The 15034-nt window shown below is 37.7% G+C and overlaps 4 protein-coding genes across 4 annotated transcripts in view; 3 read left to right on the forward strand and 1 right to left on the reverse strand.

Annotated features, from left to right (window-relative positions):
• The window catches only part of CBG00946, a gene marked incomplete at both ends in the record, with an annotated part of 4870 nt that extends 2515 nt beyond the window's left edge, over nucleotides 1-2355 (forward strand). The window contains 4 exons of the mRNA XM_045241675.1: nucleotides 452-714; nucleotides 1066-1360; nucleotides 2045-2188; nucleotides 2248-2355. Coding sequence (XP_045091701.1) covers nucleotides 452-714; nucleotides 1066-1360; nucleotides 2045-2188; nucleotides 2248-2355 — 810 coding nt within the window. The remainder of the gene's footprint in view (nucleotides 1-451; nucleotides 715-1065; nucleotides 1361-2044; nucleotides 2189-2247) is intronic.
• A 1428-nt stretch (nucleotides 2356-3783) lies between these two features.
• Nucleotides 3784-6236, forward strand: CBG00945 (the record flags this gene model as incomplete). The annotated part of the gene is made up of 3 exons (XM_002629669.1): nucleotides 3784-3853; nucleotides 5119-5291; nucleotides 6066-6236. 3 exons carry the CDS (start codon nucleotides 3784-3786, stop codon nucleotides 6234-6236), a joined length of 414 nt encoding a protein of 137 aa, XP_002629715.1.
• Nucleotides 6237-6615: 379 nt separating this feature from the next.
• The window catches only part of CBG00943, a gene marked incomplete at both ends in the record, with an annotated part of 12600 nt that continues 4181 nt past the window's right edge, over nucleotides 6616-15034 (reverse strand). Inside the window, 5 exons of the mRNA XM_045241676.1 lie at nucleotides 6616-6706; nucleotides 8300-8425; nucleotides 8540-8730; nucleotides 9471-10006; nucleotides 13955-14115. Coding sequence (XP_045091702.1) covers nucleotides 6616-6706; nucleotides 8300-8425; nucleotides 8540-8730; nucleotides 9471-10006; nucleotides 13955-14115 — 1105 coding nt within the window. The remainder of the gene's footprint in view (nucleotides 6707-8299; nucleotides 8426-8539; nucleotides 8731-9470; nucleotides 10007-13954; nucleotides 14116-15034) is intronic.
• On the forward strand, nucleotides 12034-12697 carry CBG00944 (the record flags this gene model as incomplete). Its single annotated transcript, XM_002629668.1, has 3 exons — nucleotides 12034-12112; nucleotides 12323-12413; nucleotides 12532-12697. 3 exons carry the CDS (start codon nucleotides 12034-12036, stop codon nucleotides 12695-12697), a joined length of 336 nt encoding a protein of 111 aa, XP_002629714.1.

The following is a 15034-nucleotide window of genomic DNA, read 5'->3' on the forward strand; positions in this document are numbered from 1 at the left end:
AAATGACCTGAAAACACGCTTGGTGAGTATCAGACCAATTCTAAGTCATTTTGACATCGTGGCCTAGAAAACTCAGTTTGCAAAAGTTAGGCCACCATGCTAAAGTGACCTAGAAATCACAATAGGTTAACACCAGACCAATTCTACGTCATTTTAGCGTGATGACCTAACTTTAACAAGATGAGTTTTCTAGGCCACCATGGCAAATGACCTAGAAAACGCACCAGGCGAACATCAGACCGATTCTAGGCCATTTTTGTGCTGGCCTAACTTTCCAACATTTTTTTCTAAGTTTTCTAGGCCACCACTTTTTTTGGCCTAGAAATAGTCGGATGTTTACCAGGTGTGGTTTCTAGAAAATTTTAACATAATGACCTAGAAAACTTAACTTGCAAAAGTTAGGCCACCTTGTTAAAATGATCTCTGCTCTTTTTCGAAAATCAATTTCCAGGCCGGCTCCAAACCCATCGTGGTTCACTGCTCCGCTGGCGTTGGCCGCACTGCCACCTTCGTCGGAATCCATCTTGGCTATGTCATGGTCCGTGAGAACGCTTCTGTGGAAATGGTTGACATCTTGAAACGTCTTCGCAAGATGCGCCTGGGTGCGATACAATCGCAACTTCAATACGTCTACCTCATCATCCTCATCATTCATTTATTCATTGAAAACAAGATTGTAAAACGGGACGAACTGTTTGAGACGTTGCTCAAAAAGTATGTGCTTAAGTTAGAGCTTAATTATCTCGATTCCTGTGGGAGATATCAAAAATGTGTCAACTGATAAAATATAGCTGATATTATGATGAGCATTTTGTTTGTTGAAAACTTTTTTGTATCTTTAACAGAAACCGAGATAAATTGGTTCAAAGTTAAAAGTCTGGGGGGGGGGGACCTTATATGTATAACAGTGTCACCCAAACTTTGAGCCTGCATATCTCATGTCTGTATTATATATCAAAAAGTGGCCAACTGACCAAGATATTTATAAAAATATCACAAAGATTTCATTAGTTGACAACTTTTTTGTATCTTTGACAGGAATCGAGATAATTTAGATGTTTTAAGGTACGCGGATGTGACTCGAAAAGTGACAAAAGCTATCATGGACGAAGAGGAACGGAAACAAAGGCAACGAAAGAAGGAGGAGGCAAAAGAAGCGAAGGAGCGAGAAAAGGAAGCGCAATGGGAGAAGTTTAGGGATCGAGAGAGAGAAACGAAGAAGGAGAATGATAAAGAGAAAGACAAGGAAAAGGATACGAAGAAGGAGAAGGAGGTGGAGGCGCCTGCACTTCGAGAGGATAAGAAAAAAGTGCCGGAACCGAAGACTTTGGAGTCACCATCAAAGCCGAACTGGAAGAGGGTGGGTTTGAAAGTTCAAAAAATTTCCAAAAATTTACAACAAAATTAACGCCTAGCTTAGCAGCGAAGTTATATCCATTTGAAGATCAGAAGGTTAGAGACGCAGACGACGAGACATTCGAACTGTCTGTGTCTCTTCTAAAACTTCAACTGACTGTATCTCGGCTTGTATGTAGGCGGAAAATTCTAAATATTTGAAAATTGGAGATTACTAAATTTAAGACATTTAAAAATTCTGAAATTCCTGAAATTCTTGAAATTCCAAAGTTCCGACATTTTCAAATTTGGATTGTTCCGAAATTCCGAACTTTCTAAAATTGGAAACAGGGAATTTTCGACATTCCGAATTTCTAAAAAAACCCCAAAATTCTGAATTTCTGAAAATTTGAAAATGTAATATTCGGAAGTTTCTGAAGTTCAGAGATTTAGAGATCCTGAATTTCTGAAGTTTTGAAAGTTTAAAATTCAGAGTTCCTGATTCTTAAATTTTCAGAAGTTCAGAAGTTTCGCATATCTGAAAATTTTGAATTTCTGAAATTTTGAAGTTTTGAAATTTTGAAGTTCTAAATCTCAAAGATTCTGAAATTTTGAAATTCAGAAATTCGGAAATTTAAAATTTAGAATTTCTGAATTTCCGAATTCCTGAAAATTAGGATTTCTGAAGCTCTGAAACTTTGAAATTCAGGATCCACCATTTCGTCCCAGCCGCCGTCCATCTGCCATTCTGGTCGAGGAGAAGACATCTAGAGAAGGCGCGTCCAAGTACGAAGGATCAATTGCCGAGGAGCGATCTCGAAATCCAAAGCAGAAGAGTGTCTACATGAAATGGGTAAATGATAATTTTTCAAAAAAATGTTTTTCAGTAGAGCGAATTTCCTCCATTTTCAGCCGACATCGTCGAAAGAGAAGCGTAGCAAGCACGAGACGAACAAAACGAAGATGGGAAAAAAGAATACGATGAGAAAGGGAGCCAAGAAGAATCGGCCAACTTATTGAATAAAGATTTTTTTTGTTGGATTTTAGATTTGGCTTTGAAAATTTTCTTTCGTTTTAATTTTTTGAAACGAAAATAATTAATTTTTCGAACCAAAAAGTACTGATTAGCCAGACAATATTTTGTCTGTTGATTCCTTTCGCCACGTAGAGGCTCAGTACATGAAAGGGGAAAATGGTTTTTCACCGCGGGAAAAGCCAACCAAAAACCCCATTGTCCTCCATCCGATCAATAGTCGAGCTGTGCCCCAGTCTAGTGGTAGAGACGTCCCGCAAACCGTAGCCCGCATGACCGCCTAGACCAACTAGCCCAGTGCCCAACTGGCCTACCTCACAAATTTTGAACGTCGATGCTGCTTTTCTGTGCCCTTTTATATGCGGAGAGGAGGGCGAGGCATAGCCCACCTGGATAATCCCGCCCTTTGGGAAACTCCGCCCCTTTTTTTGGTGAATTACGTCATAGACTGTTGACAGATGTCAATCAATAGTGGCATAGTGGTTGATACTGCATTGTTCTCATACTAAATTGTGCCCCTGGCAAGGGCAAATAATTTGGAGGGTACAAAAATTCGGGGGTACAACGGTGTACATTTTAGAACATTAGAATTTCAAAATTCGTGAAATTTCAGAATATCAGAATTTGAATTTCAAAATTTCAAAATTTCAAAATTACAGAATTTCAAATTTTCAAAATTTTAGAATTTCATAATTTCAAAGTTCAAATTTCAGAATTTTAAATTTCAGATTTTCATAAGTTCAAAACTTCAGAATTTCGAAATTTCAAAATTCAGAATTTACGAAAAACAGAATTTCAAAATTTTAGAATTTCAGACATCAGATTTTCAGAATTTTGAAATTCCAGATATGCAGAATTTCAGATTTCCAGAATTATGAAATTTTAAAATTTCAGATTTTCAGACTTTAACCATTTCAGAATATTAGAACTTTGGAATTTCAAAAAGTAGATTTTTGATCTACTTCTAAAATGTTCAATACACACACAATTTGTGTAATTTACGCAATCAAATCAGAATTCTCCCCTTTTTTCAACCACATGATGATCTAGAAGAAATTGTTGACCACCACTTCTGAAACTACTTGAATTCAGAAGACGTCATCTGGAAAAACAACATTTCCCTTCTAATTTTTTTACTAAATGTTTACTTTTTCTGTTGATCTCATCCATCTTTGGTTAGTCTTCAAATACAAATAGATCCATTCTTTTTTTTCTTTGTGTCTCTTTGAAATTCTAAATCTTCCGAATTGCACGACATCTTCTTCTGAATACGAATAGAATCTGAAGGACGTCGTCGTCTCCAAAAAAAGACATTTAGGCTCCGCCCACTTCTTTTGGTCCCGCCTTTTGTTCTATATAGGAACTGTTTCGGTTCCAGTCACTCGAACAAACTTTTTGAGAGAGAAGACGGAATAATGTGGTCAACTTTTGGTTTTGTATTTTTTTACACTTTTGTGATTTCAGTGGATTCTGGAAGTGTTGGATGTGAGTTTACTTTCTATAAGTTTGTCAAATGTGGATTTAAAGTCAACGAACAATTTTTTAGATTTCCACAATGCTTATTTTTCGGATCTTTTCGATTCGTAAAGTCAAAAAAGTAACTGAATGGAATTCTTTAACTGCGCCAAACTTGGATTTCAAAGATTACTGTAATTTCCGAATTTCTGGATTTTTGGATTTTCAAAATTCCGATTTTTTCAAAACTCTTTATTTTTGTAATATTTTAAAACTTTTTTTGGAATTTCCAGATTTTCGGATTTTCGAACTGTTATGGAATTCTCGTAAACTCTTGATTTCTTGAAAGTTTCAAGTTTTCTGGAATTTTGAGGTTTTCAAAACTTTCAGAAATTTTGAGTTTCAGATTTTCAGAGTTTCGAACTTTCTAAACTTTTGAAAAGAATTTTCAAATTTCAGAAATTCAGAATTTCACGATTTTCAAATTTTCAAATTTCAGAAATTCAGGGTTTCATATGTTCAGAATTTCAGAATTTCAGAATCCCAGAATCTCTGGATTTCAGAATTATTGAATTACTTATTTTTTGGAAAGCTGAAATTCTGAAATTCTGAATTTCAGATTGTTCGAATTTCTGAATTTACGAATTTCAGATTTCTAGAATTCCAAAATTTTCAAAAAAAAACCATGAATTTATAGATTTTCTGAACTTCTGGGCGTTTAGGTTCTTCTAAAAATATTTGCAATGTCAGATTTTTAATATCTTCCGCACTTTAAAGATTTTCTCAACTTTTTCAAATTTTCCGATTTTTCTGGATTCTGCAGAAAAGAAACTAAAATACAGCACCATTTTTTCCTCGTTAAAAACACAATCATCTTTTCGTAAACCATAAAAAAAGAAGGCGAAGAGGAACACCATAAAATCGGATTACTCTATTTTTCGCTTCGTTTTTCTATTCTTTTCAATTTTTTCAAAAAAAAATGTGTGTATAACAAAGAAAAGAAAAGAACACAATAACAACAAAAAATACAAATAAATTTCTCACTTTTCGCATTATTCCAAAAAATTGAAAAAACGAAAAGAAAAGCAAGAACTAGAAATCACCCTATACTTGAACTTTGAGCTCAATTATCTCGATTTCCATAAGAGATATCGAAAATCTGTCAACTGATAAAATGTTGATGACATTATGATAAACGTTTTATCAGTTAACATATTTTTGATATCTCTTACAGTAACCGAGATAATTGAGCCCGAAGGCCTTCTCTTGGAGGAATACAAAGTTCAATTTTCCAGTATGCCGCACAGAATGTGTCGAACAAAACTCCCGAAAAATCGTTCGCGTCCATTTAAAGGACGATTTGGTGATGGCTGGATTGTGCAGCAATAAGACTGATTTGTCCCAAGGATCCATTGTCACACCATACGTCTGCCATAGAAATATCGGACTATGGACTTTGGATGAGTTGGTAGGTTACGGGGTGGATCAAATTTAGGCCGGTTTATCTCATTTCCTGCGAGAGATATCAAAAAGTGTTCAACTGATAAAATGTTTATCATTATATCAGCAACATTTTGTTAATTGAGCACTTTTAGATAACTCTTACAGAGGCCGAGATAAATTAGCTCAAAGTTAATAGGTAGGGGTGACACTAAAGTCGGCACATCTGGCTCAGGACGTCTCAATGACGTCTCAATGACGGCCAACAACTCGTCAACTTTGAGCTCAATTATCTCGATTCCTGTGAAAGATATCAAAAAGTGGTCAACTGATAAAATATTGGTGATATTATCATGAATATCTTATCAGTTGAAAAAATTTTGATACCTCTCACAGGAACTGAGAAAAAAGGCTCAAATTCTTACTATGAAAGGCTCTCAATAAGACTTATTAAGAAAGATTCTCATTAAAAATATCGTTACTAATTGTAAGAAAAGTCGTCGCTGAGAAATATTCTCACAAAGATAATTCTTACTAACTATAAGAAAATTCTTCATTAAGAAAGATCCTCACTAAGAAATATTCTCACCAAGAAGATCCTCACTAAGAACAATTCTCACTAAGACTATTCTCACTAAGAAAATGCTTTCTAAGAAAGATCCTCATCAAGGAAGATCCTCACTAATGAATATTCTCACTAAGACTACTCTCATAAAGAAAGATTCTCACTGCGAAAAATTCTTACTAAGAAAATCCTCACTAAGAAAACAAAAACTCGTTTGGACCAAAATGCTTTTTTCAGGACCAAGAAGGAATCGTGAATTTCGAGAAGCTCTGCCCAACTCCCGATCAATATCCCTACGAGCTTCGTGCCACGTGTCCTCGCCTCAACGAGAATCGTGACGAGACCCCGATGGCGTTGGATGTGGACGAGTACCCGAACTCGTCCGGCGACACTCCATTATCGATTTAATGATTTCTTTTCACATTTTTATGTATAGAACAGACATACAGGAGGATACAACTAAAGGAAAAAAGAAACAAATAAATAATTTTTAAAAAACTGAAATTGCTCTGAAATTTCAATCACAAGGGGGAAAGGAAAGGAGAGAGAGAGAAAACGTACAACCATTTGGCATCACAGAAGAAAAGGCAAGCGCGCTCTATTGGATTACAATAGAGCGCGTTTGCAAAAGAGACAGAAAAACGGGAGAAAAAGGAGAGGAAAGCTGTGGGAGAGAGGGAGAGAGAATGATAGAAAAAGATAATCATTTTTATACAAAAAAGGGTACAAATAGGAGGGGAAAAATGCCTTAAAATTCAAATTTTGTTTAAAAAACCCAAAATATTAATTAATTAGCCACTGCTCTAGATGGGAACACTCGCCACTGGGCACGTGGAATCTTCTGGAGATATTTAAGCTTGTTGAAGAACACTTTGTACCTGAAAAATGGGGAAATTTTGAGACTTTCAGAATTTCAGATTTTCAAAATTCCAGAATTTCAAAATCTCAGGATTTCAGAACTTCAAAGTTTAAAAGTTTCAGAACTCCAGAATTTTATAATTTCAGAATTTTAGAATTTCACGGTTTCAGTTTTTTAGAAATTCAGAATTTCAGAATTAAAGAATTTCAAAGTTTCAAAGTTTCAGAATTTCATATTTCCTGATTTCCAGATTTTCAGAATATTAGAATCTCATAATTCCAGAATATCGGAGTTTCAGAATTACGGATTTTCCAAATTTGAGAATTTCAAAGTTTCAAAACCTCAGAATTTAGGAATTTCAAAACTTCAAAAGCTCAGATTCTCCGAATTTCGATATCTCCAGACTTCGAAATCTCAGAATCTCAGAATTTCAGAATTTCAAAACTTCAAAATCTCAGATTTTTAGAATTTCAGATTTTCAGAATTTCAATATTAAAGAATTTCAGAATTTCAAAATTTTTCGAAGGAAAATGTGGAAAACGGAATTTTTCGTATAAAAAGTATATATATTTTTTTTTTCGAAAATTCCAAATTTTTGGACCATTATTTGGCTTATTGAACCCGGAAAATCTGAATTTTTCGTTAATTTTCCCTTCCTTATCTCTTCTTTTCTGATCAAAAAATTATTTTTTTGAAGGTCGGAAAATCGTAAATTTCTTCCGTTTTCCGATATAAAAGGAAGTGAGATTTCTCTCTGATTTTACATTTTAATCGAATTTTCTTTTTCGAGGGGCAAAAGGCGAGAAATTTTCTAATGGAATTCGTTACGTATGCACTTTTTTCAGGTCAATTTAAAGGTACTTGAGAAAAAGTGAAACTTGGTTGTTGAAGTTGAAAAATTAGGTAAAAAGTGGTCAAAATTGTCCGATTGGGCAAAAGTTGAGAATTTCAAAAAATCAAAAGAAATCAAAAATTGAGATTTGGGACGTTTCGGAACCCGACGTTTCGGAACCCGACGTTTCAGAACCCGACATTTCGGAACGACGACGTTTCGGAATCACGACGTTTCAGAACTCGAAGTTTTAGAACCCGACGTTTCAGAACTCGAAGTTTCAGAACCCGACGTTTCAGAACCCTAATAGAAACGTCGTGCTTCGAAAACGTCGGGTTCTGAACTGTCCGGTTCTGAAACGTCGAGTTCTGAAATGTCGGATTGTGAACTGTCGAGTTCGTAAATGTCGATAAATGTCGATTTCTGAAACGTCGTGGTTTAGAAATGTCGGGTTCTGAAACGTCCCGGAGCCGAAAATTGGGGGTTTTGAGTTCAATTTTCGAAAAATTAGATTTAAAATTCGGGGATCAAAAATTCGATTTTTGGCTTTTTGATGGCGAAACGTAAAACTTCCTGGCTGAAATTCGAAATTTCCAGATGGAAAAATCAGAACTTCATTGTCAAATTCGATGATTTTAAGCCCAAATTTTCCGAATTTTCAGGTCTAAAAATTAGAAAACTAGGCTCAAAACTAGGCATTTTAGGATCAAAAACTTAAAATTTCAGACATTTCAAACCCCAAATTTTAAAATTTCCACTCAAAACTTGTCCAATCCGTACCATATAACTCCAATAACCGAACATGCGGCCACCGAAATGAAATATCCATCAATCGCCACTTCACAAACGTCTCCACCGGCCGCACATTGATCGGCGAGTACTTTGGTGTTGCACGCGTAGAGGACACTGGAAGAAATTTGAGATTTTTGGCTTAAAATTTGGCTGAAATAGGGAAATTTTGGTCTTGAAAAATACCCAAAAAACGACAGTTTTTCCTTTAAAAAAGAGCCAAAAACTCACTCTTTACTACCCTTCACCACACAATCCTTATACGTAAACCAGTCGGTGACCGCGAGGACTACCGTAACCGGCCAGTTTCCACCCAAATTGTTCAACGTGTTCAGCATGGTCATGTAGGTGCCGCCGATGCGTGGATCCGAGATTTGAGCGATGAACGCCATCATTGAGACGAACATCGAGTAGGTGGCGAGCTGGAAAAAAATAGATAGTTAGAAGGGCAGGGGAAGGGCAAGCTATGGACAAGCTTTTTCTTGACTTGCCCATAGCTTGTCCTTCTCTAGTTTAATGGTGTAAGGGCAGGGAAAGGGCAAGTGAATGACAAGTCAAGGGCAAGTCAAGGACTAGTAAAGGGCAATCTGTGAACAAGCCAAAACGGCTTGTGACAAGCTGTATATCGATTTAGCCATAGCTTTTTTCCTTTTCTATTCCATTAATGTTAGGACAGGTGAACGGCAAGTGAAGGGCGAGTGAAAGCAAGCTATGGATAAGCCAAGAAAGTTTGTGACTAGCTGTATCTTGACCTGGCAATAGTTTGCCCTTTTCTAGTCCGTCGGAGATAGGGCAAGTCAAGGACAAGCAATGGACAAGCTATGGGCAAGCTATGGACAAGCTGTTTCTTGACCTGGCCATAGTTTGCCCTTCTCTAGTTTGATGGTGTAAGGGCAGAGAAAGGGCAAATGAAGGGCAAGCTATATATGTATCTTGAGACTGGCCATAGCTTGTTTTTCTCTAGTTTACTAGCGTTTGGGCAGGTAAAGGGCAAGTCAAGGGCAAGTCAAGGACGAACTATGGACAAGCTATGTATAAGCTGTGGACAAGCTAAATCTTGACTTGCCCAAGCTTGCCCTTCACTTGTCCATTGGTATTAGGCTAGCTGTTTCCGTTTGTCGGGGAAAATCATGGCCACCCCATTGCCCAACAAAATCCTCACCTGATGAAACATGTATCCCGAAATCCACACAAAATACACCGAATACTCGAACTTCCCATCGGGCAACTGAAAGTGCGGTGTCCACCAGATCAGCGCCGCAAACACGCCACCAATGAAAATTCGGTATGGGAAAGCTAACAAGAAGATGTTCAATGGCCGCGGTCCGGCGGTCCACTTTCCAATCATCCATGGCAACAGAATCTGCATGGGCGTCAAGAAGACAGCGATCGACGCGAGACGATCTTTGGGGATTCCCATGGCGATCAGCTTCAAGCTCGTCATTCCATCAGTGGCAGCGAATGCCAATTTTCCGGTTAATAGGATTGCAATCATGTAGTGCACTGGTTTGAGCTTCATAATTTTGTAGAGCACTGTGTAGGATTCAACGACGCCGAGCTCCAGTTCCTCGTCTTCTGGTGCTGGATCTCCTGATGCCGTCGTGTTGTTCGATGAGATTGACATGTCCACTTCTCGCTTCAGAATCAGGACCAGGGTCGTGGTGACGATGAATACCCATCCCCAGAAGAAGACGTAGCCTGGAAAAGTGAAGAAATTGGTTTTGGCTGTTTTGGCCGTGGTCTAGGACCTAGACCCGGCAGCAAGCCGCCCTTGATCAATCAGACGGTTTTTAAAGCTATGTTTCTGGCTATTCTAGCGAAACTTTCCTGCAAATCCGTCGAAAAATCAGTTCTCTAGCTCACATAGGCGCCGAGATACGGCGCTTAGAAAGAAAGCTAGAGACGCAGCGTGTCTCGTCGTCTGCGTCTCTAGCCTCTTCCACTTTAAAGTGCTGTATCTCGGCTGCTAGATGAGCCAGAGAGTTGAAAATTGTACAGAAATGTGTGAAATTTTGCAAGGAGAACATTTTGGAGCTCAAATTAAATTTTTTTGTGTAAAGATGTCCGTTTATTACAGGGTTTTCGCTGCTTTTTTCGAGATCTTCGGTCATGTTTCAGTTCATTTCATTAGAATTTCAATTCTCAAAATCGCCGAATTTGTTATTGTTTAGCTTATTAGCTACTGTTATTATTCCAAGCGCCTCTGACCACTAGGTATCAATTTCAGGCGGCGCATTCTCGAGAATATAAACAAACTTTCATTTGTTTTGTCATTCTTTGCGCTTATTCTCTGTGCTTTAAGGTTTATTATTCAAAGGAGGCCACACACCAAAAAAAAAGTTTTCCTGATATTTTGCATAGAGGACCCCCATGAAGGGTTGAACTCATGACAGGCAGCTCAGGGGTACAGCGCCGCTACCGGCTGAGCTACGAGGGCGCGAAGGCGCCTGACGAACTGGCCCCCGAAATTTCTGCTGTCTCGCCTCCTTTCAATTTCAATGGGACAGGTGATAATTAGCGGTCTATTTAAAAGCCTAAGAGCTTGTGCGCACTTTTGGGCGGTACTAAAGGGTCTAGTTGATAGGAAATGACACTAAAACTGAGTATCTAGATCAAAGGATAGCATGGAGTTGTTAGGAATATTTTAAATTGCGTAAAATCCCGATTCCCGTAAGCATCTTTGCACCGAAAATCGCGTTTTAAGCTGCATTTCAACCCAAAAATTCAAATTTCGTGCGTCGGACTTGTCCACGAGGAGTACAAAATCGGAAATCGATCGAAATCGCCCGATTAGTCATTTTCACACCCTCCAAAGTTTTTTCAAAGTGATCGGAAACCGGACAGCCGAGCTCCAGGTACTGTATCTCGATTCCTGTGAATGATATCAAAAACTTGTCAACTGATAAAATGTTGATGTTATTGTGATAAACATTTTATCAGTTGACAACTTTTTGATATCTTTTACAGCAAGCGAGATATATGGGCTCAAAGTTGAAAGCCAAGGGGGTCATTTTAGTGTACCATAGATGGCCTAGAATCGAGTCAGGATGTCTGAGAAAGGTTTCTAGGCCACCACCAATTGAATTATAGGCCCCACAAGATCACTTTCCAGATCACAAGATTCTCCCCAATTGACAGTAAGAATACCTGTCCAACCACTAGAGTCCACAAGGGGTCATTTTATTTTATAGTGTACCGTAGATGGCCTAGAATCTCAGAAGGTTTTCTAGGCCTTCCGATTCCGACGAATAGGATTTCAATGATCCCAGATTGATCCCGATTCGCCACGTGGCATCTGTTTCAGCTCTTATCCTTTCGTGTGTCACTCTATTTTGAAACATCTTCTTCTCAACTCTATTAACTAGGCGTCACTTGCACTCTCCTCTCCCCTCCCACCCACAGATTTCAATAGGATCCTCCCCTTTTTGCTATACTTTTTCTATGGGGAATCCCCCCCGAAACTCCCACGCATTCATAACTTCTTCTTTTGTCTCTTCTTTTTTTGCCAGGATTTTGAGCTTTTCAGTGTTCCGAAATAGCCCAAAAATTTCAGTGTGGCGTGGGTTGAAGCCGAAAAGAGGTTAAGCTCCGCCCCCTTTTTTTATGGGGGACGGGTTTCGGTTTCAAGAAACGGAAACTTCCAATTTCCCCGCCATTTTCCCATCATATTCAGAGAATTCTTCTTTTAGAAATTCCTTTTTTTTCAGAATCCTTCAAGGACAAAAATGGGTATGACAGGACGACTTTTGCTGTTCGTCGTCGTCGTCGTCATGGTCTTCGTGATGGCTTCAGAAGCTATGAGGGGTAAGAAATTGTCATTTTCAGTGTCAATTGACCATTTTTAGGCTTAAAATCGTCAATTTTCGGCCATAAATAGGCAATTTTCAGCTCAAAACATCCGGGATTTTTTTTGGCTTAAAATCGACTGAAAACAGCCAATTTTGAGCTTAAAAATCAGCGTTTTTTGGCTTAAAATAGCCATATCTAGCTCAAAAAATCTCTCAATTTTTTCAGCAAAACGCGACAACTGCAAGTCGGAGAAGCTCAGGGAGCTGGTGTTGGAGACCGTAGGCATCTATCCACATCAGTATAGTTATCAGGCAAAGTAAGTTCTTTTGACTCAAAAAAAACCTCAATTTTGGCTCAAAATGCTCCAAATTTCGCCGGGAAAACTGAATTTTCCGGCTTAAAATCCTTCAAATTTCATATCCAGAAACTTCCAGATACCTAAAACAACAGGCCGAGGAGCGTTTCGGCTTCTGGTGGAGCGCTGTGATCGTCAGCGAACGTGGCGGTTATGGGATGAGTGCTGTCTATGATCAGTACAAGAATACGTCGTGCGAAATGATGCTGTTCGATACGTATTATTGGATTGGGCGGACTTGTTGAATTGATTAATTAATTAATTGGTGTGACTTATAATTAGTCAATTTTTCTACTTTTTTTTTGTGTTCAAAAATGAATAAAAAATGTGATTTTTCGATATATTTTTGGGCCTCAAAAATGACCATGTTCATGCTTTTTCAGTCAATTTTAGCTCATTTTTCAGTTGATTTTAAGCTATTTTTTGGTAATTTTTAAGACAAATTTCACTATTTTCAGACTATTAAAAATTGATTTTCCGATCTTTTTTGGTTAATTTTAAGCTAATTTTCAGCTAGTTCTCAGCTCATTTTTAGCTCCTTTTTTGGTTTTTTGAGCCAAATAAGCCTATAAAACCTCCTAGGCTCAAGGCTATAATAAGCCTATGCATGTCATTTTCAGGCTTTTCCAGCCATTTTAAGCTATTTTTTGATAGTTTTCAAACCAAAAAAGCCTAGAAAATGTCATTTTAGACCTTTTTCGACCATTTTCAACCCATTTTAAGTCATTTTCAAGCTATAATTCCCTATTTTCAGACCATTTTTCTGGCTGAAATTTTGGTGATTTTCAGTCAATTTTCAGATTTCCATATCACGTCATTTTTTGTTTCTATAGCTTTTTACCCGAAAATGGCGCCAACAAAACAAAACAAAAGAGCATGAAATTCATTCTCTCAGTCAGTTTTATTAGCTCCCAAGGGGTCTGTCAAGGCCAAAAAAAATTTTTTTGGCTCGTTTAAAAATCTCCGAAAAAGAAAAAACTACTCAACAACTTCCTATATAAAACATATGGGGCTCGAATTCGTCACTAGTTTTTTTTTTTTGAAAAAAAAAGATGGATCTTTGAAAATTTTTGAAAAAAATTGGGGTTTTTTTCAGCAATTTCAGCTCATTTATAGATGTAAAAATCGGCGGGAAATTCAAATTTTCTCAAATAACATCGCGGGAATTTGAATTTTTCGCTAGTTTCCGCTGAAAATCGGCGGTAAAGCTTGGATTCGGTCGGGTAAGGCTTAGATTCGGTCAATTTAGCCGCGCGCCGACCGTTTTCGTGCATTTGCGCGTCAACGTGGTTGCATACGCTGCATTGTATTTTACGACAAACTACTCACTAAAAGCCTCGTTTGTCGTAAAATAAAGTGCTTTGTACGCAAAAATTCGTGTTTTTATAGGGCACGAAAGGCACGAAATCGGTCAGCTTGGTCGGCTGTCGGTCGGCGATTTTCGACCGACCGAAATGGAAGCCTTAATCGGCGGGAAATTCAAATTTTCTCGAATGGTTTACCTGCCAAATCAACCATTCCCGTATCCTGTTGATTGTCTTTGGATCTCAAAAATTCGTTACAGAACGGCGCGGATTCCAGTGCCAAGAAGACGACGTTTCCGAGGAAATAACCGGCGGTTTGACCGACTGCGTTACATGTTGAAGCGTAGCCGACGTTCTTTCTGGAAAAAAAAAAATTTAAAAATCCAGAAGATCTTGAAATTTGAAATCTTTAAAAAATGCATTATTAATTGAAAGGAAATTCAGAATTTTGGAAATTCATAAATTCGAAAATCATAACATTCTGAAATCGGTTCTAAAAGTCGCAAATTCCAAAGATTCAGAATTTCCAAAACTCCGAAAATTTGAAACTTCAATTTTTTGTAAATTCAGAAGTACTGAATCTCGAAAATTCTGAAATTTCAAAATTACAAAATTCGCAAATCTAGAATCGAAATTTCAGAATTTCATATAAATCCAAAAAGTTCAAAAATCCGAAATTCGATAATTCTGAAATTCGGAGAATTCAAGAAGAAAAATCAGAATTTATCAAAATCTCAGAAATCTAGAATTCGAAAAATTGGAAAATTTGATTCAGCGAATTCTGATGCTCTGAAACTGGAAATTCAGAAAACCAAGTACCGTAAAACATGTATTAGAAGGGCCGGTCCTTCTATTGTTCCACGGTACCTCCGGAGGGCTTTTCTATTACAGGGGCCCTTCAATTAGAGAGGGACTTTCTATTTTTCCGGCCAGTTTTTTCCGAATTTTCGTTAAAAATTCATGAAAATATGCCAATTTCACCAAAATTTAGCAAGATTTTCATCGAAAAATAGAGTTTCAACAAGTTTCTATCAAATTGTGGAGTTCCCGGAATATCTTCCGGCTCCGGGACGTTTCAGAACCCGACGTTTCAGAACCACGACAGTTCAGAACCTGATGTTTCAGAGCTTTCTGCATTTTTGTATAGCGGTTTTTGTGCACCAAATGAGCATTGCTCATTTCAATTTGGTGATTATCTGCTTTTTCATTCATTCTCGTCTACCGTACTCCAAATAATGATAGGTTCGCACTGGGAATTTCTCGAAAAATCGAAAAAAT

Source organism: Caenorhabditis briggsae (genome assembly GCF_000004555.2).
Source record: "Caenorhabditis briggsae complete genome, chrII, whole genome shotgun sequence".
NCBI classification, from domain to species: Eukaryota; Metazoa; Nematoda; class Chromadorea; order Rhabditida; family Rhabditidae; genus Caenorhabditis; species Caenorhabditis briggsae.